Source organism: Cebus imitator, unplaced genomic scaffold (assembly GCF_001604975.1).
Source record: "Cebus imitator isolate Cc_AM_T3 unplaced genomic scaffold, Cebus_imitator-1.0 Scaffold1, whole genome shotgun sequence".
NCBI classification, from domain to species: Eukaryota; Metazoa; Chordata; class Mammalia; order Primates; family Cebidae; genus Cebus; species Cebus imitator.
Genome location: NW_016107316.1, coordinates 2218814 through 2243446, shown reverse-complemented (window position 1 = coordinate 2243446; position 24633 = coordinate 2218814). Strand labels below are relative to the sequence as shown.

At 55.1% G+C, this 24633-nt stretch overlaps 1 protein-coding gene across 8 annotated transcripts in view; it reads right to left on the bottom strand.

Annotated features, from left to right (window-relative positions):
• Positions 1–314: 314 nt before the first annotated feature.
• Positions 315–24633, bottom strand: part of HPCAL1 (hippocalcin like 1) — a 126892-nt gene continuing 102573 nt past the window's right edge. For 6 of the 8 annotated variants that reach the window (XM_037737258.1, XM_037737268.1, XM_017525523.1 and 3 more), the window contains 4 exons: positions 7358–7757; positions 4487–4592; positions 2877–2969; positions 787–1170 (listed from right to left, as the gene is read on the bottom strand). In XM_037737258.1, the coding sequence (XP_037593186.1) occupies positions 1073–1170; positions 2877–2969; positions 4487–4592; positions 7358–7735 (675 nt within the window). In that variant the 5' untranslated portion in view covers positions 7736–7757 and the 3' untranslated portion in view covers positions 787–1072. Of the gene's footprint in view, positions 1171–2876; positions 2970–4486; positions 4593–7357; positions 7758–24633 lie in introns of all 8 variants that reach the window. The other 2 variants (XM_017525545.2, XM_017525540.2) reach the window with 2 other exon arrangements.

The following is a 24633-nucleotide window of genomic DNA, read 5'->3' as shown; positions in this document are numbered from 1 at the left end:
GCAGCACTGGCCACGCCCATCCTCTCTTGGAACGTGGAAGGAGGAGGAGAGGGAAGGGCCCGTGGGGAGCAGGGGGCAGAAGGCTGATGGTCAGACCTGCCAAGAGCAGTCCTCGTTTATTTCCCTGAATATTTCTTGGCATTAGGCAGATATTGAAGAACAGGCTGTGCAAGATTTATAGACGCAGGGACAGCTGGAGGGACACAGGAGGGGCCAGGTTTACTGACAGCAGTGGCATGCGGCAGACCCACCTTGGCTGGAGCGGGCAGGGGCCACGGCCTGAGGAAGGGGGCTTCTGTGGGCGGACACAAAACTCAGAAAATGCCATTTATTTTATCATTTTAATACCAGAAATGCCAGACCAATCAACAGGGAGGACAGACCAGACACAAATGCCTGCATTCACGACACGGACAGGAGGGTCACCACCGCTCAGGGCAGGCATGCGTTTCCTTAGAAACAGGCAGACGGAGAGAGCATAAATACCACACGACAGCCAGGCTTGGGGGCCACGGCCACAGGGGGCCGCGCTTCAAAGGCAGTTAGAGGCATTAAATACGGGACCTACACATTACATTTCACTTCACCATACATAATTTATATATTAAAAGAAAGGGGATCGCAGGATCTATACGTGCAGTGGCCGTGGTGGAGAAAGTGAACAGGGGCAGCCATGCACGGGAGGGGCTCCCTGTCTACCCTCCTGACGCCTCGTCCCCACCCTTCCCACGGAGTCACTTGGGATCACAGAATGCACGAGCTGGCCAGGCGCAGCCTCGGAAGGTCCTGCCTGGTCTCCCCATGAGCCGGGGGGTGTCTGGAACCAAGAACACTAATCCTGCATGACATCACATCCCTGGGAGTCGCCCTGGAAGGGACCGGGCCGGGCGTGAGGGGAGGAATGTCACACTGGTCAGGCGAAGGAGGGAGGCGCAGCCGGGGCCCGGCAGGTACGATGCGTGGCCCAGGTCGGGGACGGGAGAGCAGGCGACTGGCGGGGCATCCACTCTTGCAAGCAAAGCGTGAACGGCACGGCAAGCCTGTGTTCCTCTGCGCTGTCTGGGCCGCTCGCTCAGAACTGGCTGGCGCTGCTGGGGTCGCACTGCAGCAGGCGGACGATGGAGGGGTCGCTCTTGGCACCTTTGATGAATTCTTCCAAGGACAGTTTACCTGCAGGGGATGGGAGAGATCAGGATTATCAGTGCTCACTGTTCTTTATGCTTGCAGAGAGGATGGGGACAGCCCTCAGGTCAGGGACACCCCCTTTGTTGAAAGTCCTGAGCCAACTTGAAGCTGACGGTGTCCAGTCTCCACTCACTTTATAGGCATTTCAGAAAGAAATCCTTTTTCCTTTCCCAGCTCTGTACAATACATCAGGTAACTCGAAGGGATTGCCCAGCAGGACGGCAGGACGTGGCTGACGAGGGCCCTTTAAATCCTTTTGGAAACCACCCCACGTTTTGCTTATTAAGGAATATGTACATTACGCAGAAAAATACAGCATTTGCCTCTAATCCATACATAATCCAGGCTGAGAAGGCCACGCTGGTTGGCGGCCCCCCAAAGCATGGCCCAGGTCCCCCCTGGCAACTGCTGCTTAGACCTGGGGGACCGAGCTCAAGCCCTGCACTGTCCGCCACATACGGTGAGAGGAAAACCTAGAAAAACACTGGCCATGCTAAGGAATCAGCTGCCCCTCATCCTCCCCACCCAGAGCTGGTGACATCTTCCCTCTCCCAGGACATAGCCTCGGTGACTCCACACTGGGTAGAGTGGCCTCTGGAGGCTTGTGGCCCAGGGCGGGGCTCTGTAAGGTGATCGGCTGAGCTGGGTGGGGGAAGTTTTCTGACCATCCACTCCCTGTCCCATCATCGCTGTCAATGCACCCACACTGTGGTCACCATAGCCCTGGCTCTGCTGGTCCACAAGCAGGAGACGCCGTAAGGAGTCTGCCCAGGCAGACATGGCCTCGAGGGCAGGAGGGGGCGCCTCTGGCTCCAGCTGGTGGGGAAGGATGAGGTTCGAGGTTAGCTGCGCCCTGGCAGCCTGGGCCCTGGGGCGGCCCCTCTGTGTGTCTGTTTGAGGCTCTGTGTCAGCTGGAATCGATAGAGCACCCTGCAAAATGTCTGTGCAGCCAACACAGACGCCCACAGCCAGGCCGAGCACAGGGGAAGGCGCACGGCAGGGCAGCGGGCGGGCGGGAGCTCTCGGCTCTCGGTTCTGGCTCATGGCAAGCCACCAATGTTTCCAGGCCTCAGGATCTTCGTCTCGAAGGCGGGATAATGAGAACACCCATCTCAAAGGCGACTGGGGGGATGCAATTGAGGACTGAGCCCAGCACCAGGGTGGAGGACGCCCCTGCCCAGTAGGACCCTGCTGGGAATCCAGTCCCTCCGGCCCATTGGCAGTCAGGGACACATGTCCTTATGGGACTCCGGCCTAGGCTCTGGCAGGCTGGCTGCTTCCAGGGCACAAACTCGATGTCTCTGGGGCCTGGGCAGCCTGCTGACCCCAAGGGAGCCCACACGATGCCCAGGCCAAGGGATGGGCAGGGAAAGGGAGGGACAGTCAGGTCCCCAGCAGGCAGTCCCAGGACCCTCTGCCAATGGAGAGAGTGGCTGCCAGCCTTAAGGTTGGTGAGGACATTCATGGGCCACTCCTCACCTTCCACCTCTGACCACGCAGGGCAGCCAGCTGTGGGGGCATCTCCTCTGCTAGGTGTGGGCCTCAGAGACCATAGCCCTAAAAGCCCTGGGCCAAGCCCCAGCCGCCCTATTTCCTGTCCCTGACCCCAGCCCCCTAGTTCCAGGCTGAGAGAGAGCAGGCCAGCCCAGATGGACCACCGGTCGGGAGAGCCAGAGCTGCCCCAGGATGACCTGGAGGGCTGCTGAGATGCCAGGGAGCTGCTGAAGGTTCCAGGGGCTCCTCCTGACGGAGGGCAGGCAGGCGAGGGGGTTGCTCAGCACAGCCTGAGGAGAGGGTGGCTTTAATGATACCTGTGCCCTGGAGAAATCCGTCAGCCCAGCCCCGAGGCCTGGAGCAGCCATGCACCTGCTGGGGTGGCCAGGGAAGCTGGGGGACCCTCCAGGGCACTGTTACTCCCGAGCAGTCCCTGGAGGAGCCTCGAGGGCTGAGGACCACACCCTGAACTCTGGTCCCTGGCTGCGGCCCCACCTTCCTGGTATCATTCTTCCCTCCTTAACCCAAACTCCAGGGACAGACAGGTCCCCTAGGCTCACAGGAGGAAGGGCTCCATCCCAGGGGGCACATTAGCAAGGTCACATGCCATCCCAATTACCAAACAACTTAGAATATGCCCTCTGAAGAGGCGGGCAGGGCCAAGCCGGGAGGCAGGTTTGGGCAGGACCATGGGTGGCTTCCCCAGGGACACTGAAGTCAGGAACAACAGCCACTGTTTGTGGTTGCAAACCCTGCTAAGAGCTTTATGGCATCGTCTCACTGAAACCTCACAACGAGGTAGGACTGGATGCGCCATCCCCAAAAGGATCGAACAGCCTCGGGAGAGCAGCGACAGGTGCCCTGCTGGGCTGGAGGGTGGAAAACACATTTCCCAACAGCCCGAAGGCCACGCCGGGCAACAGGCAGCCTTGCTTTCTGCGTGCATGTGTTTTGAACATGGTGACCTGGCTGCCTGGGATGATTTTTGCTGCCTACAGCTCCCCCGCAGCCCGTCTCCCGCTGGGGCCGTGCCTATCTCACCGAGCGCTGCGCTCCACACTCTCCAGAGCGGCTTCCTGGGCATTCGCTTATCTTTTATTCTCCAGCACAACCCAGGGAGTATTTTCTCTTCTTAAGGCTGCATTTCTTTATTGTTCAAAAGCAAAGCGAACCTGGTGCTGTGGCTGCCCTGGACAACGCCAGCAAGACGAGCAGAGCTGGAAGCTGCCACAGCCGCCCCAGACCTCACAGCCAGTGCAGAGGAGGGCACTCGGGGCACGGCCTCATCACCACTGCTGCCACCCACCATCGTGAGACTTGCATTTCCGCAGTGGGGCTGAGTCCCCACAGAGCTGCCGTAGGCAGACAAGGTGGCAGTGTACATCCTGACAGCTCCCCTTGGACACTGAGGCCATCTGGGCAGCTTCCTCTCTCAGGATGGCAGCAAGAGAGGCATGGCCAGCACCCCAGGACCCCACCATCTGGGATCCTCTGATCCCAAGCCCTCCAGATTCAGGGCTGCCAGCACGCCTACCTCCCTGCCCCTAAACATACCCACAGAAATATAGGTATGTTCTGTTCTACGAGTGGGGAGACGGTGGCTCAGAGGGGCCACAACATGCCCAGCATCACAAAGCCGCGCAGAGGGACCAGGGCACAGCACGGGTATCCCCAACTCTATCCCGCCCTTTCCTGGGCATGGCAAGCACCAGGCAGGTGGGCCAGGAGACCAAGAAGCTGCAGAGGGGAGGGGCGAACCAAACACGTTTTGCGGACACACGCAGCCCCGCCCCCAGCCCAGCCCTACCATCATTGTTGGTGTCCATCTGCCTGAAGATCTTGTCCGTGCGCTTCTCTGGGGTGGACTCGTCCTCTGGCATCTTCATCACCGAGGACACCATCTTGTAGATGGCCTGCGGACAGGGGCAAGGACAGTGTGTTCAGAGGGGGCTCGGCCGGGCGCAGCAAGGGTGGGCTTCTGCCCAGCCTATGACAAGGCTTGGGGAGGTCGTGGGCTCCTGGTGGCCTTCAGGACCCTTCCCCAGTGGGGAGAATGTTCCCCAGTGAATATCACTGGTGTCTAAGTGAAGTTCAAGAGCAGAGCTGGCAGGATGACTCCAGTGGGAGGTGGTGAGGGTGGTGGTATTTCTGCCTGGGGGGTAGTACCAGGAAGGTGCCTGAGTGCCCCTCTTGGGGGCTGGGAATGCTGAGGGAGGGTGGTGGTCACACGGGCAGAGTTGCACGAAATTCACCATGCTGCCCGCTAAGCCATGTGCATTTTACTGTGTGGCTGTTACCCAGCAGTTTAAAAGAGGCTGAGCCCCTGAAACTCACAGGGATAGCCCTATCACCAGCCCCTGACAGGACAGGAACCCGTGGCCCTGGGTCTCCATGGCCTCTTTGGGGCACTGTCAGCCGAGGGCTCAGCCTAGCTGCTGGTCTCTCTGTGTATCTCTGCCTGAGTGGCCCAGCCTGGGGTGCATGCCCCTGTGCTGCTGGTCAGTGTACAGGGGAGATGGTGATGGGGCTGGTGAGTGGCCGCTGAGCAGTGACATGCATGGGGAGGAGTGGCACTGCTGCGAGATTTTCTGAGCACTCCGTGTAAAAGTGTCATTTCTAAGACAACAGACCATTTTCTCATTTTGAGAAGAGGTAGCAATCAAGTGTCCTATGAGAAATACAGCCAGCCAGCCAGGGAGCCATCGATGGCACTGGGGGAATGCTTTCAGGGTTTGAAGACTTGGTTTGGGAGCTGAAAAGCGAGATCCTGTTCAGACAGAAGTGGCTGCTCCTTGCTGCTCTGAACAGTTCTACCAGAGTTTCCAGGTTCTGGCCAAGCCTCTGCTCAGCCAGTGACAGGCATGCTGATTTGCAAAGGGTGAGGGTTAACACGCAGGACAGGGTGGGCGATTCCTGGGAAACAGAATTCTTACTTCTGCCACTGTGTGAAGCTAAGAGCCAGAAAGCGGCGACTGAAGCAGAGTTCCCCGAACCCGTGTTAATTTCCTCTCGCGGTGTGAAAACCATCTGTGTGGGAATCGGGCCGCTCGCTCCCGAGGCGGGCTGTGGCTGGAGCAGGAGTTCACAGATCTGATACCCGCTGCTGGAGGCCTACCCCTGAGGTTCCCTACCATGGGACCACAGCTTCTGAAGAGTTCCGTTTCTTTCTTGTTTTGTTTTTGGTTGTTTGAAGGCAGGGTCTCACTCTGTCACTCAGGCTGGCATGTAGCTGTGCAATCCTGGCTCACCCTCAAACTCCTGGGCTCAAGCGATCCTGCCACCTCAGCCTCCCAAGTACCTGGGACTACAGATATATGCCAACATGCCCTGCTACTCCTTAAATTTTCTGTAGAGATGGAGTCTCACTACGTTGCCCAGGCTGGTCTTAAACTCCTGGGCTCAAGCGATCCTTCAGCCTCCGCCTCCCAAAGTGTTGGGATTACAGGTCTGGCCATGAGGAAGTCTAGACTGGATGCTCCCGGGCTCAGGGAGGCACTCAGGGGAGTGCCAGGGAGGGGCAGCTCTGCAATCTCTACTCTCTCACACACACAGGTACTTGGTTTCCTTCTGAAACACGGCCTTGCCTGCTAGAGCTGTTAATAGGCATAAAGGCAAAGAGATGCCTCATAAAGTGACGTCCTTTGTGTGCTTAGCTGATTCTTGTGATCTATCTGCTGCATTCCCAGGTACAGGGCTTTCCCAAGGTCTTGGCAGGTACCTCTTGCAAGTGCCAAGGATCCCAGCGATGATATAATTCTTGGCCAAGCACGGTGGCCCATGCTTGTAATCCCAGTAATTTGGGAGGCTGAGGTGGGCAGATGACCTGAGGTCTGGAGTTCGAGACCAGCCTGGCCAACATGGTGAAACCTTGTCTCTACTAAAAATACAAAAATTAGCTGGCTGCCATGGCACATGCCTGTAATCCCAACTACTCGTGAGGCTGAGACAGACAATCTCAAACCCAAGAGGCGGAGGCTGCAGTGAGCCGAGATTGTGCCATTGCACTCCAGCCTGGGTGAAGAAGTGAGACTCCATCTCCAAAAATATATATATATAATTCTTAGAAATTCACCTATTTGAGCCTCAGACTTTGTAAAATGCAGAGAATGACCCATGTCATCAGGTTATGAAGATGAAAACTGATCGAAGTGCTCCGGCTGGGCCTGATGTACAGCAAGTGATCAATAAGCATTGGCTTTTACCATTGCCCTTTGCAAGGATCTGCCGTCAGGTGACAACTGCTCACTTTCAAAAGTGCCCCAGGTAGCAACCTGGCCAAGAAAGACCATGTCAAGTGAACATAAAATACAAATACACTCGAAGGCTGGGCATACTGGCTCACACCTGTAATTCCAGCACTCTCCACGAGGTGGGCAGATCACTTGAGCCCAGGAGTTCAAGACCAGCCTGGATGATGTGACCAAAACGTCTCTCTACCCCCTAAAATACCAAAATAATTAGCAAGGCATGGAGGTGCGCGCCTGTAGTCCCAGCTACTCAAGAGGCCGAAGTGGGAAAATCACCTAAGCCCAGGAGCCAGAGGCTGCAGTGAGCTAAGATTGCGCCACTGCACTCCAGCCTGGGTGATAGAGCAAGACCCTGTCTTTAAAAAAAGAGCCCTGGGCTGGGAGCTGGGACGGACCCTGGCCCGCAGTGAGACCGGGCCTGGGGGCGGTACCTGCACGATCTCCAGCATCTCGCTGCGGCTGATGTAGCCGTTGCCATCCAGGTCGTACATGCTGAAGGCCCACTTGAGCTTCTGCTCCAGCTTGCCCCTCGAGGTCACGCTGAGCGCGATGATGAACTCCCGGAAGTCGATGGTGCCGTCGCCGTTGGTGTCAAAGGTGCGGAAGACATGCTCGGCGAACTTGGAGGCGTCGCCGTAGGGGAAGAAGTTGGCGTAGATCTTCTTGAACTCGTCCACAGTCAGGTGGCCGGTGGGGCAGTCCTTGAGGAAGCCCTTGTACCACTCCTGCAGCTCATGGTCGGTGAACTCCGTGTTCTCCCGCAGGTCCTGCAGCACCTCGGGCCGCAGCTTGCTGTTCTGCTTACCCATGGCTGCTGGCGGCGACTTACACCTGCAAGACAGGGGGTCAGCCGGGGATACCACCCATGACACAGAGCAGGGCTGAGCCACGTGCGGGAGAGAGCAGATGAGCCCATCGCTGTGTAAGCACTGTGATTCAGCACCTCCCGGTCCCCCATTGGAAGGTGTGCCACTATTTTATGGAGCACCAAGAAGGCCAGGAGACCCCAGTTAAACCATGACAGACCACCCTCACACTGCAGGACACGTTCTGACTTGGAGAATGTGGAAATGCGGGGAAAAAAATGCAACTTAAAATCAGGGGAATGAGGCATCATCCCGTGCCCACCAGGGGTTGTACAAGAGGCGAAGATTCAAATCAGTTCTTACTTTCATCCCCTCATCGGCTGCGGGCAAAGTGGCCACGTCAGCCAGCCACATCCTAGACTCTTTGGAGAAGTTCTTTCCTCTTTTGGGCACCACATTATGTTTTTATCTTTAGAAGAGGCATCTGGAAACTTTCAGGGAGTCAACCCCCAACCCTCTTCATTTTGCTTGTTTGTTTTGAGACAGAGTTTCCCTCTTGTCGCCCAGGCTGGAGTGCAGTGGTGCAATCTCGGCTCACTGTAACCTCTACCTCCCGGGTTCAAGCGATTCTCCTGCTTCAGCCTCCCGAGTAGCTGGGATTACAGGCATGCACCCCCACGCTCAGCTAAGTTTTTGTATTTTTAGTAGAGGCAGGGTTTCACCATGTTGGCCAGGCTGGTCTCGAACTCCTGACCTCAGGTGATCCACCCGCCTCTGACCTCCCAAAGTTCTGGGATTACAGGTGTGAGACACTGTGCCCAGCCCACCCTCTTTATTTTGCCTTTGATAAACTGCCCTGGGTGGGAGGAGAATCTGGAATTAGCTCTAGGCAGTAAGTGATGTTCTGAACAGCACCAGGATAAAATGAGGCACCTGTGGGAATGAGGAACGGCTCTGCTCGAAACCAACCCCTAGGGTGGTTCTCCAAGAGGCATGAATGCAAGACTGATTAACTGGCATTCACACAGCTGTCACTGTACCACCTCATGTTGTTTTCTTACAGTAACAGTCAACATATATACAGGGCGTGATAATTTTTGAAGCACATGAAAAATGAGGAAAAGGTGTCTCTTACCCTTGTCCCAGAGGTAACCACTTTGAAATCTATGTTTGAATTCTAAACGGTAAGTACCAGCTCTCCATTATGAAACGTAAAACAGACCACCCACAGTCCCCACCACTTCCTTTCTTCCCTGCCTCCATCCCAGGATTTTTGTTTGATTTTTGAGACAGTGTCTCGCTCTGTTGCTCAGGCTAACGTTTGCCGTGGTGTGATATCAGCTCACTGCAACCTCCAACTCCCAGGTTCAAGCAATCCTCCCATCTGAGCCTCCCGGGTAGCTAGGATTACAGGGGTATACCGCCAGGTCTAGCAATTTTTTTTTTTTGTCTTTTTAGTAGAGACGGGGTTTTAACACTATGTTGGCCAGGCTGGTTTCAAACTTCGGACCTCAAGTGATACGCCCACCTCAGCCTCCCAAAGTGCTGGGATTACAGGCATGAGCCAACATGCCCAGCTCATCCCAAGTTTTATAGTACATACGCGTTTTTGTTTTTACCTATCATATATATATATATTTTTTTTAATTGAGGCAGTCTCTCACTGACACCAAGGCTGCAGTGTATGATAACGGTTCACTGAAGCACTGACCTCCTGTGCTCACGCGATCCGCCTGCCTCAGCCTCCTGAGTAGCTAGGACTACAGGCACACACCACCACACGCAATTAATTTTTTTTTTTTTTTGTAGAGACGGTGCCTCGCTATGTTGCCCAGGCTGGTCTCAAGCTCCTGGCTTCGAGCAGTCCTCCTGCCTTGGCCTCCCAATGTGCTGGGACTACAGGCGTGAGCCAAGATGCCTGGTGTTTTCACTTATCTTTATGACTTTATCTTTCAAAATTACAAACACACATTCACCTTGACCCAGCCATCTGACTTCTAGAAATGCATCTAGCGGTACTCCCAGCTGTGCGAACAATCTGTGCAGGCAGCCACTGCGTCCGTGGTCTGCAACGGCGAATTGCCCAGGTGCCCATCTGACGCACTCATGAGAAATCATCTTCAAGGTGTATTTTTATGTGAAAGGAGAAGCTGTACAACAGCACACAGAGTTCGCTGCCGTTTATGAAGAAGGAAGACAAACACGTGCTGCGTGTTCGTGCTCTGGCTTTTGAGGAAAGGATGACATTGGCTAGGGAGGAGAGAGACGGCTGGATGGACAGGGGCACTGGGGACTTTTTTTTTTTTTTTTTTTTTTCTTCCTTTCCACTGAACTTAGAAGCAATCTTCTTTCTTTCTTTTTGAGATGCAGTTTTGCTCTTGTCATTCAGGCTGGAGTCCAAGGGCACGATTCCAGCTCACTCTGCCTCCTGGGTTCAAGTGATTCTCGTGCCTCAGCCTCCCGACTAGTTGGGATTACAGGTGGGCACCATCATGCCCAGCTAATTTTTGTATTTTTAGCAGAGATGGTGTTTCACCATGTTGGCCAGGCTGGTCTCAAACTCCTGATCTCGGGTGATCCAGGATCCACCTGCCTTAGCCTCCCAAAGTGCTGGGATTACAGGCATGAGCCACCGCACCCAGCCCCTGGGGACTTTTTATTAATCAAGAAGGATTCTTCTCCTCTCCTCCTGGCCAATAAACCCAGCTCTGAGTGTGCAGCCACAGTTCCACTGCAATCTGATAAGGTTCCTCCTGGCAGCGTGTCTGTGTGTGCTTTAAGGGATAGCATCGTATTCCTCTTGGGCACGTGGCCAGAGAGAACCAGCTGTGAGCAGAGCTGCTATGGCCTCAGCGGTGCCTCCCCCAAATTCCCATGTTGAAGTCCTAACCCCAGGTCCCTCAGAATGGGACTGCACTGGGAACCAGGGTCTTTAAAGAGGTGAATAAGTTAAAATGAGGTCACTAGGGTGAGCCCCGATCCAATATGACTGGAGATGAGGACACAGACACACACAGGGAGACGGTGGCCATCTGCAATCCCAGGAGAGAGGCCTCTGAAGGAAGCAACCCTGCCAACACCTTGGACTTCTGGTCTCCAGACTGAGAAAACAGAGTTCCATAGTTGAAGCCCCAGTCTTCAGTCCTGTGTGATAGTAGCATAGCAGTCACCCTTGGGAAACTGACCTGCAACTGACAAACACATGCTATCAGTGTCTAAGGGTCAGGGAGCAAAGCCTGGCGCCTGACCTGCTCTCAGCAGGGACAGTCAGAGCAGCACCTGTGGCCTGTGGGGCCCATTTTGTCACTTTACCTATTAATCACGCTTCACCAATAAGGAAACCAACCCTGGGAGAGCTCTGGAGCCTCTGAGGGGCAAAGCCAGGGCTTGGACCCAGGCGGTCTGCCTCTTCTCCCCAGGCCTTGCATGGGTGGTGGAGGGGAGGCTGGCCCGGGCAAGGGTGACGCGGTGATGAACACAGTGTTGGCTAATGGCAGGCCCTGTTTGCCTGATTTGCATCACTGCATTTTTCATCATCAAAATGAGCCACCTTCTGTGAAGTTCTAGGCCCTGGGAGCTGAGAATCACTGCCTTAAGAATCCACTCACCTCAGTGAAAACCAAATCACCGCTCAGAACGAAGGGAGCAATTTATCCTAGAATGGATCTGTGATTTTTGTTCTTACTGATCCCATTGGAATGCCAAACTCATACCTCTCTGCCTGAAATCACAGACGCATACAGAAAGGAAGGTACCAGATTAGGGGCAGTGCTAAACCCAGTGAGTGCGCTGCTGGAAGGTAAGAGGCAGAGTGCATCATGGTCTGCTGGGGAGAAGCTCCCTGCACTCCCAGCACCTTCCCAAGTGTGCCCGAGGGCAGATGTGTGCGCCTGCAGCCTCCTGCCTCACTCAGCACCTCCTCTGGAAGTGCTTGCTAACCTTCGCCCTCTCCTCGGTGACTCATCTGGGCCTGGCACAGGGTGGGTGTCTGTGTTGGGAGAATGGACATTCTTGTTGTGGTTGCAGTTGCTATATATACACACATGTACAAGCACCTGCTTTAAGGTTTGGCTAACTGCAGAGACAGGGAGGTTTGGGCGAAGCTGGTATCCCAGTGTGACCCACTTTTGGAATGCAAGGGAGAGAATTCAACCCTCACAGAGAGGAGCAACACCAGCCAGGAGCCTCTGAGCTGTGTCTCAGGAGCCACAGGGACCTTCCTAAGCCTTTGGGGTCTATGGGATGGGGAAGGGGAGGAAGAAGGACTCTGGGCCTCCGGGCCCAGCACTGACTGGAGCAGCAACCCTCTGATCTGTTTCTGCATCCAACCTCTTTTAAAGAAAGGATTCTGCTGATGCAAACAAAGTTTGATGCCAAGACCTGCTCATCCTAAGCTTCCAGGTCTAGCAGCATGAACACAACAGAAGAATGTGGAGGCAGAAGAGTGTAGGGACCCCAAAATAGTACAATACTTTTGCCTCTTCCTTTTGAAAAAATCCCCATCCCAACAAGAACAAGAAAAAGAAAAGAAAGGCTGTGCCTATGACCTTGATCACATCCATGAGGCGACATCTATGCCCCCAAGCCCCAAGCCCCAACACACATCAGTGGGAAGTGGGCAGAAGATGGCAAACAGCTGAGCAGGGAGGGGGGCCAGGGAGGAGAAACAGGGCAACTGGGGCCCCCAAATTCCAGAAGTCCTAGAGATCAGGGGTCCTCAGAGCCTCGCAAGATATGGGAGGCAGAGTCTGAAGGAATGTGCCAGAATAGAGCCTGTGCTGAGACCATGTGCTCCTCTTACCCTGTTGCCTTTTATTCCAGGGCACACAGCTGGACTACATTTCCCAGCCTCCCTTGGCACCGTGTGACTGCACTCTGTCCAATGGGATGTGGATAGAATGATGACCACACTTCCAGCCTGGGCCTCCATAACTCTCAGGGCAGCCCTTGCTCCACGTGTCCTTTCCTTCCCTTTCCTGCTGGGCACCTGGAAGCAGAATATCCAGGGGAGGACTCGGAGGCCACAGAGGGCACAGACGCTAAAGCCTTTCTCAACTAGGCTTTCTCATCTGAACCACAGCCTGCAGCCAACAACTGGCATGCCCGTTTGCTCAAACAGTCATGCACCTAGGGACGGTGCGTACCTGGGATGGTTCCAGGTGCACAGGAGAAAAGTCATTCCCTGCATGCCATGATGCCTTTGCTGTGAGTCCTTGATTCCCTCCTGGAACCCCAGCTGGGAAAGGCTGTGAGACGAGAGACCCGCTAAAGAGAAAAAAACTCAAGTCCTTGCGTGACTATGTGGAATAGAGCTTTCCTTGCCCGCGGTGACATTCCACTGCAACACATCAGGAAACACCACTTTATTGGGCTCAGCAGCCTGGCACTTGCTTGCTACAGCAATTAGCCACCCCTGACAGACACAGAGCCCTGTCCCCCAACTCTGCAGTCAGGTGAGCACCTCCACCCCATCTCCATCTCCAAAGCGGAGGGGAGCAATCTTCTCTGGAAAGACACCAGACAGGAAAACAACAGGCCCAGAGGAAGGCCGGTGAGGAACCCACAGAAGATGGGTGAGTTGAGGGAAGTCTGCCCTCTCCAACCTACCTCCCCACCCCAGGCAAGCAGGCAGCCAGCCAGGATCAGGCCCTGAGCAGGGAACTGATCTTTCCCCAGGGAAGTGGAAGCTTCAACCTGTCCTGGGGTCCTGGTGCCAGCCTGGGTGCTGGGTGTATTCCGGGCTTTTGGGCTCTCTGAGTGCTGAATCCCAGGCCAAACGCTGGGATGCCGGTCCCCACACGTCAGCTCCCTGAGAGCTTGAGTTATGGTGTAGGCGCACACAGGATGGGGCATAAAAAGTGAATCAGGTAGGGCTCTAGTGGAGTCACTCATTTCTGGGGCACTTGGCAGCTTGCTTAGGGCAGTGGCATTTGGAATCACAGCTGAATGACAAGGAGGATTTCAAAGGCTGCGGGAGGCCTGATCCCCGCAGGCCACATCCAGGGAGGACACAGTGAAAATTCCAGGAGCTGGGAAAGTGGGGTCACGCCTGGCGAGGCCGGGAGGAGGCAACATCAGCACCACCTTAGGGACAAGGGACCAAGGCTTTGGTGGGCCAGCTGTGGACCCAGGAGGTCTGAGTGGAGAGCCCACCTCCTTCCCATTGTCCTGTAACCTCCCTTGGGCCCTTTCTGTCCCAAGACCCTAAGTGGCCTCGGGGGCCACCCAGGGTGCTCCCAGCTGGTGTCCAGTGCTCTCCTGGCCCTTAGACTTGCTGCTGGGACAGCTTCACAAGATGGCCTCCCCTCTGGAACTCTTATGAAGCTGTTAAATGGAGCCCATGAATGCCAAATGAAGCTGACGGCTGCACACACGCTCCCAGTTGCTCCGGTCACTCATCGGGACAGCCAGTGTGTGCTTAAAAGGGCCCAGATGAAATAGGGAATCCGAAGGACCTCATTTTCGCTCTCTCCTGGAGGCTGTCGGCCCGACACAGGCTGCCTCACAAGAAACAGGGCCGGGGGAGTGCCGCATGCCACTGTGACCCCTCTGTCATGCATTAAACAAAGGAGCCAACCTCATTGACGCTTGGCTGTCTAGTAAGACTGAGAAAAAGCAAGCCTTTCTGCAGAGACAAAAAGCCACCACTCATGTTTCCCAGCAGAAATGGCCACCTGGCTCCGGTAATTAGGCAAACCCAGCCTTCACTTCTCAGGAAGTCTTACTTTCATATCCAAGGTGGATGGTGGGGTGAGGAATGGGGGACCCAGGGGAGGGCCGTCTATTTGAGAGCAGAACCGTCTCCTGCTCAGTTTAAAAAGACTCATATTCAAGCAGGGCTCAGATCAAACTAGTCACAGGTGTCTGAGGGCATCAGAGACGACATTTTAATTCACGGTAATGAAAGCATGGGAGAGGGAGCTAACATATCACCTGCAGCCAGCTCGCTGGCTCTCAGTTACCCTCTTTTGTTCTTAATCTGCTAAATTGTAAAAAAAAAAAAAAAAAAAGAGAAGGAACAAGGAAAGAAATATAAACACGTAGCTGGGGAGCCCTGTGAAAAATACTGAACTCAGAATCGGTATTGCCTGTAAATGAAAGCCGTTTTAGTGGCACAGTTCTAGCAGCTGCTCAGTGACGCTCCTGGGAACCGAGGGCTTGATTGTCCTGTTAATCCCACCCCGGTGCCGGCTGATGGCTTTGGCTGGCATCTCATCCCGTCCCTGCAAAATGCTTTCATCAGTCAGATCTCCGAAGCTTGCCAGGCAAACCAGACTCTGAGATGCTTTGAGGAAATGCAACGAGAGAGCTGGGGAAAAGCAACTGTGACAGAGGCTGGCCTGGGTGCAGTGGCTCACAGCTGTCATCCCAGCACTTCAGGGGGCCAAGGTGGTGCACTGCCTGAGCTCAGGAGTTCAAGACCAGCCTGAGCAACATGGTGAAACCCTGTCTCTACTAAAAATACAAAATATTAGCTGGGCATGGTGGTGCACACCTAGTAGTTCCAGCTACTTGGGAGGCTGAAGCAGGAGAATCACTTGAACCCTGCAGGTAGAGGTTGCAGTGAGCTGAGATCATGCCACTGCACTCCAGACTGGGCGACAGAGCGAGACTCTGTCTTGAAAAAATAAAAACAAAAAAGACTGAGGCTCAGGAAGAGGCTGGAGAGGCATTTGTTGTGAACGTGAACTTCAAGGAATCAGAGGGCTCAGCCCATTTGAGATGAGAGCTGGTCCTGCCTGGGTGGAGCAGGAGGTGGGAGGTGGAAGGGGCTGGTGGGAAACAAGTGGGTTGGTGCTCTTTCTCATCCATACTCAACACATTCTTTCTCCCAGTGACCGCTGCCTCCTGCCGCTAACTAAGCCCCTCACTTAGGGCTGATTGCATTTTTCAAAACAACTTGGGCCTGTGTCCTTTCCTCCAAATAAGCAGGTGTGAGTCAAGCTGCCTGCAGCCTTAGCTTCCCCGGGTAGTTCTCCAAGGGGCTAGTCCTACCCCGGGGTGATTGCGGGGAGGCTGAACAGCTGCCAGGACTCAGGTGCCTCGAGGAGCCGAAGCACCTGGGACCATCTGGGCTGAAGTGTGGCTGGGCCGAAGCTAGAGGGCGCTGTTGGGCAGGCTCCCAGGGCCTGAGCTGAGACCCTGCCCCTCTCAGGGGCTGCTTTGTCCACTGTGGTCACCACCAGCCACATGTGGCTACTAAGCACTTAAACCATGGCCAGTCTGAACTCATATATGTGCCCCTAGTGTAAAATACATGCTGGATTTTGACGACTTCATATGGAAAAAAAATAACATAAAATACTTCATTAGTATTTTTCTTTCTTGATTATACGTGACATGGTAAACAATACCATTTGGGGTCTAATGGGTTAAATCAAACAACTTTTCAATTGCCTCTTTTTTACTTTTCAATGCGGCTATAGAAAAAGCTACAGTCACATAGGTATGTGACTCTCACTACATTTCTCGTGGGCAGTGCTCGGTAGAAGTAGCATTCACTGGGTGACACCAGGGACCCTGAATCTGGGGCCACCCAACAGGGACTCTTCAAGCTCATCAGCATCCTGTGGCATCCTTTGTTATTTCACTCCTTAGTGCCCATGAATGAAAGGTCATGGTGTTTGTGTTTCCCAGTTACCTGTGAGTCACACACCATTCTCTTTCCAGCTGGGAGGGCTGGCCTGACAGCTCTGCTAGAGGCCAGCTGCAATGAGGACCCCAGGTCTGACCCCAGCTAAGGAGTGAGGCTGGTGGGGGTAGGGGGCTGTAGAAGGAAGAGGTTCCTCCTTCTCTTTGGAGCTGAACAGCTAACCCTGCTGAGTCATATCTGGGGAGAGAGGAGGTTAGTAACACCTCTAGAGTGACAGTTCCAGGGTGTGCCTGCACCTAAATCCAACCCACTGACCTAGTGCCCGGTTCTGGAGGCCGTCCTGAGGCTGTTGCATCACAGCGTTTTGCCCGCTGGACGGGCTCCAGGCCAGTGACCTGCTGTTGAGAAATCCAACTGCAGTCTTCCTGACTTCTTACCCATCCCCAGCCACTTCCACTCCCACAGCTCCCCAGAGCCTTACAAGAAAAACAGAAGAGCATACAAGAAGAGAGAGAGACCCAGCAGGTCACAGAAATCCCTCCCTCTGCCAATCCATCCCTCCTTTTCCACCCTCTCAAGGCTAAAATGCTCTAAGTGAGGCTGGCAAGAAGGAAGAGGTGACGAAAGGAAAGGGAAATTCCCGAGAGAACGTACTTTCCCTTGCAGAAACTGCTACTGCGGCAGGAAGAGGAACATGTGGGTGGCTCTTTCTGTATACCTTGCGCCTCTGCAGATATGAGTTCATCTGTGTGGCACGCTCGCCTCAGCCACCCAGCCAACTCCTACTCATCCACCAAAGCCCAATGCAAAGCTCACTCCTCAGCCGTGCCTTTCCCAGCCCCTACAACTGCCCTTCCCTTTGAGTTCCAACAGCATTTTTCTAGTATGAACTCAGCTTTGAACATATGACTTGTCTTTTTTCTTCATGAGACTGGGAGCTCCCGGAGGAAGGAGAACCCCTGATTTTCCCAGTTGGGGAACCCGCTCAGCATATCCAGCCTCAGGCCTTCGCACTGCCAGTTCCCTCCATCTGTCTCTCTTCCTTCCCCTCAGTGCCTCCAAGGCTCACTCCCTCCAAGTTCATGTCCTTGTTCAATAGTCGTGAGGAAGCCTCCTCGAGGGACCCGCCTCAAAGAGCATCTGCATCACTCTCTGGTCCCTCACCCTGACCCCTTTCCCAGCATTTCCTGACATTTGGCACTCTATTTACAAAATCTCTTGACTGTCCGCCTCCGCTCACCACTTTACCCCCACAGTGCCCAAAACTGGGCCTGGCACACAATTCAGCCAATAAATATGTTCGGATGAATGGCTGTGTATTCCAGGGGCCCAGCGCAGGGCCTGAGTGAATGAACAAGGGAATGAGCGCTTCTTTTTCTAGGGTCCCTCTTGCTCTAACACTCTGCGACTCTTTCAGTTTTAGGAATGGCTGGGGGAAGGTCAGGGGTTAGGATAATAAGGTGCTTTCCTGCTTGGTATTTCTGGCATGGGAACAGCTGCAGCAGAGTAGAGTTTTGGTGGCATGCCAGACTGGCGGCGGGGGGTGGGGATCCATTCATCACACTGGTGATAGTCTCCTTCCCAGGTGAACACATCCCAGCTATATGGTCGTCAGCCAGTGGGGTGGGGACAGGATGGGGGACTTCCTGCTATTCTCCAGTGAGATCATTCCCTGGACGAGTGCGGCGTCACCACAGAGCCAGCATCCCTCCAGCTTGGGTCTTTGGGGAGGACCTCTTTGAGCTGCCTGCCCAGCAGAGAAAGGGAGGTGAGTGAAACGCACATTCCTGAGCCTCTGGGGAGAGAATGGGGAGACAGGAAAAGGGAAACGCCCAAGAGAATGCTCCCCTTCAGCCCGGAACCCTAATCCAGCAGGAAAAGGAAGCTCAAAGGCAGGACCAAAACAAGACCACAGGCTTTTCCTAAAGCACCCCCTGACCCATGTACGTCTGTCTCTGTGACAGTTCCATGTTTCTACAGCGGTGGAGGGTGCCGGATGCCAGGCGAGGTGCAGAGCCATGCAGCACCCGTGCCAGGGCCAGGCTGGAGCGAGTCCGTGGAAATCGGGGTGTGGAGTCCTGGCCACAGAGCCTGGGACTTCCTCTACCCTCATCCAGGGTCTCGCTCTGAAGGCGAATTTGGGCTTTCAGTGATGGATCTCAGAAGCACCAGGCGGCAGCCCGAGTGAAGTCTCTGACTGGTTCCTGCACCCACATCGCAGTGTTCCGGAGTCCTGCTCCATGCTGGGTGCAGGCACACGTGGATGGACAAGATGCAGAGACCCTTCCTGGGGCTCCGCGAAGTGCCCCCTGCCACACACACCCATGAAACGGCGGTGATGGGCATGAAGAGACTTACACAGGCCCAGGAGCTTGGGCAAAGAGCCCAGAGGTCGGTTGGGATGGGACAGAGCTGAGGGCTGAGCCAGGGCTGAGCAAGGTTCCAGGAGTTCTCCAGGTGGGACACACAGAGGGAACAGTGTGTGCCAGGGCATGGGGCAGCGAGCACCAGGTCCTGTGACACTAAGCCCTGTATGACGAGGAGTCCCCACACACCACCAAGGACTCTTCAGTTTCAGTCGTGCAGGAAGGAATGACGGAAGGAATCAGTGCAGAGCGTGACTGCAGGAGAATGCATGTTGATGGCAGCAGGGAGGAGGTGAAGGGAAGAAACAGCAGAGGCTCAGTGTCCCCTCCTCCCCACCACCCGGCAACGCTCCATAGAAACACCGAGAATAATTCTGTTACTGTTCACACAATAAAAACGCGAAAGTTGAAACAAACATGTGAATCACTCAACTTCCCATTTGCAGGGACTTGGCGCATGCCACGAGCTAACTGCTCTTTGGAGGAAAATGTAAGAGGACGTAGCAGGCTGTAGATGGAGCACTGAGACTCTAGACGCCCCTTCATCTGTCCCTCTAGATGTGACCCCTCAAGCAGTCAGCCAGAGCTGGCAGGCACGGGGCCCTGTCCGAGGCCCCCACCTGGCTTGGCTGCGCTGCTGACGCCTGATGATTTGGATGGAGGCCCCCAGGCATCTTGGAGCGCATTCTTCCGGGCTCTCAGTGCCAGCTGCAGAATGAGTCAAGCGCTGACCCATGCCTGGGTGGGAAGATCCACGCGTCAGATGGCAGAATTCTGCCTGCAGATTCTACCCTGATGTTCCGGGCCAGGAGGTGAGCAACAGCCCTTCCCTAGGGAACCACATCTCTCAGACTACGGGGCCAACTCTGCTGAGTGCCTCAGCCTGCCCTGCCAGCAGCCAGCAGCCAGCATGCCCTGGAGGGGCTGTGGAGGGACGGGCAGCTCTTCCATGGTCCTGGAGCCATGCCCTGGAGTCAGGCAAAGCTGAGCTAGAGCTAGCTGCCAGTGTCCACGCTCCAGACCAGCCTATTTCTCCTCTGTAAAATGGAACCGGATCACCAGCATCGGGGGCCTGCAGTCAGGATGGGGGTGCATAGAAGAGGGGTGCTGGTGGAAGCAGCCCACAGACCCAGGGGCACCGCGGGGGCTCTGCCCAGCCTGCCATCTCTAGTCCTGGCTATCTCAACTTCTCTGGGCCTCATTTTCCTTGGCTATAAAATGGGACTAAGGGTCCCTGCCTGCAGATCCTACTGAGTAGCTATGAGGGTAAAGGCAAAGGGAAGCTGTAAATGGAGTGCCAGGTGGAAAGCAGCAGTCAGACGCCTGGGGCGTCAGCACAGCTTTATAAGAAAGACAGCAACCCTGGAGCTGAATCCTGACATCAAGCACAGCCCGGTGGGACGCGGGGTCTGCGGCCTGGGCTCAGTGGAACCCTGCACTGCCTGGCAGGCTGCTCTCACTAGGCACACCCTGATCAGTGGCATCAAAACCTGGTCCCGAGGCCCAGATGGGCAGAGACCATGGGATCACAGTGGCCCAGACACGTCCAGCTGGGGCTGGGTGAATGAAATTCCAACTCTTCTTGTTCAAAGAGAAAATACAGAAAAAGGACGGAAGAAGCCCAGTCACTCCACAACAGGGCAGAGCCCACTTGGTCAAAGGCATAAGAACGGCCCAGCCTTGGGACTGCAAAGGGGCCGGGATCTGGGGGCTGCTCAGTGCCTGGTGGGCATGGGAGGGAGGCTGGGGCTGCCTCAGGGCATGGGGTACCTTCTCTCCCTACACCACGTCTCTCGGGAGTCTGTGGTGGCTGACTGCTTTGGGTCCATTTGAAAGGGAAGACAGGCCAGGCATGGTGGCTCATGCCTGTCATCCCAGCACTTTGAGAGGCCAAGGCGGGTGGATCACTTGAGGTCAGGAGTTCGAGACCAGCCTGACCAACATGGTGAAACCCCGTCTCTACTAAAAAAAAAAAAAAAATACAAAAATTAGCCGGTGTGGTGGCACACACCTATAATCCCAGCTACTCAGGAGGCTGAGGCAAGAGAATTGCTTGAACCTGAGAGGCGGTCACAGTGAGCCGAGATCACGCCACTGCACTCCAGACTGGGCAATAAGAGCGACACTGTCTCAAAAAAAAAAAGAAGAAGAAAGAAAGGGAACGCAGTGCCCTGCTGACCAGCATAGGTCAGGTTTTCTGCAGGATTTTGCGGACAACATAGGAGATGGTCCCAGACGTACCCAGAGCGTCCCGACATCCCAAGAGGCTGGAAATCAGCTCTGGGCACAAACAGACCCGGCTGCCAAGCTCTTGTCTTGGTAGATGGTAAAAAGCTACGTTTTTGCCAGGTCCTGCTTGAAAAATGACTAAATTCTCAGTTTACGAGCCCCAAAGGAACTATTTTCAAATTTTGAATTCATATGTCCCAAATGAATGGGGTTTGGCCACATTCTAATACATCTCGGGTGGAAAGCATGTGTAAGTAGTCTCATGGTAAATGTTAGACTGAAGAGGTGTTTGTGGGACGCGCCTGTCCTCCCTGGGGTTTTGTGCAGGCTGCTGGCTCTGTCTGCAGGGCAAGGTCCACTCTGTGCTGGGCTGCCCACGGTTGAGGTCTCCCAGGGGCCTGCCTGGTGTCCACTTACAGCTCAGCACACCTGTCAAAAACTTTCTTTAATTCATTTTTAAACTTGGAAGGAAACCTCCAGTGAATCATTGCATGGATTATTTGATTCACAGGAAGCAATAAAAACATCAGTCATTCTCAGTAAAATGGCATCAGCCTGGCTGAAACGCCAGGCACAGAATGGTGATGTGCCCACCGCCCTCGGGGGCCCTGGCAGCCACAGTCTTGAAGTGTTGGCAAGTGACTTATCCATGATCACCCAGGCCCCTGACTCATAGAGAGTGTGATTGTAACAGGAGCAGGGGCAGCTCATAAAAGCCACTCTTCACCACCTTTAGACTGTAAATCCCAACACCAGAAGCCACAGGCTCTGCCTGGAGAGTCATGGCATCGCACCCACCCATACACACAAAATGTAATCAACCACACGGACCCCTGTTATGTGCAGGCCACAGTGCTAACTGCTGGGGAGACACAGAAGCGGAAACACCCTCAGAGCGCTGACAGTCTGGTCGGAAGGGCGAGGCACGAGCTCCTTCCTCCCTTCTCTTACCAAGGTTCAGTCCCGGCTCTGAGCCTGGCACCGTGCGTGGGTGCTGGATGGCAGAGGGAGGCAGTATTCCAACATGCACCAAAGGCCTCAAGTCTCCAGCTTCCTGGCTGGGCCCCAGTCCTCTCCTGACCCTTTCCCCAAGGACAGAGAGCTGGGTTCCATTTACCCAGGGTGTGGCTAGGAATAATCCCATAACCAATTATTAGCACAGTGCCTGGAACACAGGAAGTACACAGTAATACACAGTAATTGTTTGACGAGAGGCAGGAAGGAAGTCGAGGAGGGAGGGAGGGAGAAGGTTCCTGTGATCTAGAAGTTCCTCCAGACAACCTCCAAATCCTCCGCAGATCTGGCCTCGGAGGAGTGGATCTTCGGCCAGCAGGGCACTTCTGTGCATGCTCCGAGAGCCCCATCAGATACATTCTAACCAGAGAGTCTCTGGTTCCTTCTAAGCTAAAAATTTGCACACAGAGTCTGAGAAGTGCAAGAATATTCTAGGGGGTAACAGAGAAAATGTGACACCTGGGCTGTCCCAGAAACATCAGGTCCTGTGCCTGGGGTGGTGCTGGATGCCTCGGGAAGGGGAGAAAGGCTGACCGTGGACTCCACCTAGAGAGGCCGGCAACAAGGGTGGGGAAGGGCCTGGCTGGCTTGGACCTGGCCTGGAGCCCGGGGCCAACGGGCAGCAAGGTCAGGGGAGCATCTGTGTGCAGCCTCGGCTCCCTAACCTTGGTCAGGGAGCAAGGTCAGTGGCTGAGCCGACTAACAGGCAGTTCAGCTGCCCTTCCTTCTACCTCCGCCTGGCATCTCCCAATCAGGTGGGGAACCCAGGTGGGTGTCACTCATGTGGGATCCGGATGCAGCCCCTCACAGAGCCTGACATGGAGCAGATGCTCAGGAGATGCTAACGGCCGGGATTACCCCACCAGGCACCTGGCAGTCCTGCAGAAAGGCCAGGACAATGTCCCCAGCTCTCCATTGATTCCACGGCAGAGGAGAATGCCAAGTTGTGCCTGCATGCGTGTGTGTATACGTGTGTGCAGGCACATGTCCACAACGCTAGTCAGACAGCGTCTGCCCTCTGTGGGTGAGGGCTGGAGGGGACGACCACAGGAAGAGATACTGCCAAGTCATCCCGAGTCACCCTAAATATAACCCTCAACATACATCACAGGAGGACTGTCCCTTCCCTGGTGCCCTGCCTCATGACCAGTCCACTAAGGAGGCCACTTTCAGAAAGCCCACTCAGATGGCTCTCTGAGATGCCCACCCGGGATCCGCAGCCCAGCCAGCAGCAGAGGGGAGGTGAGCCCAGGGGCCTGCTCCTCTGGCCTCTTCTCTGCAGAGCCCACATCTCCATGGCCCTGTCCATCTAACTTCGTCCAGAAGAACTGCTGGCTACACAAATCACCATAAGCAACAGTGCTCTCTTAGGCCTGGTAGGAGGCTTCCCTATTTAAGGGACACAGAGGGCCGCCATATAGTGGGACTCTGGCTGCGCTGAGATGCTGCTCATGCCTGTCTTCCTCAGTGGTCGGGTTGCTGGCATCCTGACCTTCTCAGGTGTGACCCACCCCGACCTGGCTGAGCTGCCTGCTCCCCTCCTCCTTGCCATGGGCACGTGTCTGCCACAGGCCCTTTGTACCAGCTGCTCCTCAGCCAGAAGCGTGCCCATCCCTGGCTTCCTGCAGGCCTTTGCTCAGGTCCCATCTCAGGAAGGCCTTCCCCAAGCACTCTATGCACAGCTGAAGCCCCAGCACTCATTCTTTATCCCCTTTCCAGCAAGATCCCTTCTCTTATTTCTGTTTTACTGAGTTCACTGTCTGTCTCCCTTTGAGTGAAGCTCCAGGTCCTCGGGCCAGGCTCACTCTGGCCTGTTCTCCATCAGAAGCCCAGAGCCTAGAAGCTTGTCTGGCACAGGGTACATGCTCCGTGAACCCACGCTGAAGGAAGGAACCCATGAGTGTCTGGGCTTCGGGGAGGAAAGCAGGGAGGGGAAGCTGGGACTCCAGCCTTACTACGTGGGTGTTGCTTCTTCACTGCCAGGAGCGGCCTGCCGTCCACCACCAAAGGCCAGGGCAGAGAGAAGCCGAAGGCCCTTCTACTACCCATCACCTGACCCACAACATCCATGGCCAATGGTGTGCATGTGCTAGAAAGTGCCTTCTGACCCCCGAGTCCCTCCACTCGTGCTGGTGGTGGTGGTGCAGAGGTATTATTTGCTGTGCGTGCACCGAAATGCCCCGGGGTGTGGGGGTGGAAATGGACACCTTGGACCTCCTCGTCCACCTGCTTCTCATCCCTTTGCCTGCTCCAGCTTCTTGACATGGGTCAACCTTAGCACGCCCAGCCAGGCCAGGCGCCGCCCTGTGCACCTGTGCCGACTGTGGCCTTGGGCCAGGACACTTGCATGCAGGGGACATCCAGGCAGCATGGACCCAGATGTCCCCTGTTCCAGCTCCAGTGCAGCTGGGCTGGTGGAGGGAGAATGAGTGAGTGCAGGTGGCACTTCACATGCAGTTGTGTCTATTCAGAGAAAAAAACCAAAGACCCACCCACTAACCAGCACCCTAAGGCTGAGGTTCCAGCCTGGGTGTCTCCTCCCAACCCCACAGCTACTCTGCCAAGGAGAAGGCGGCAGGAGACATGCCCTCCCTCAGGAAGAGGAAGGCAGGAAAACCCACCCTGCCCACAGGATGGAGACCCGAGGGCAGGGCAGGGGACAGCCAGAGGGTGGGGAGCTGTTGGTGCCCAGAGAGAAA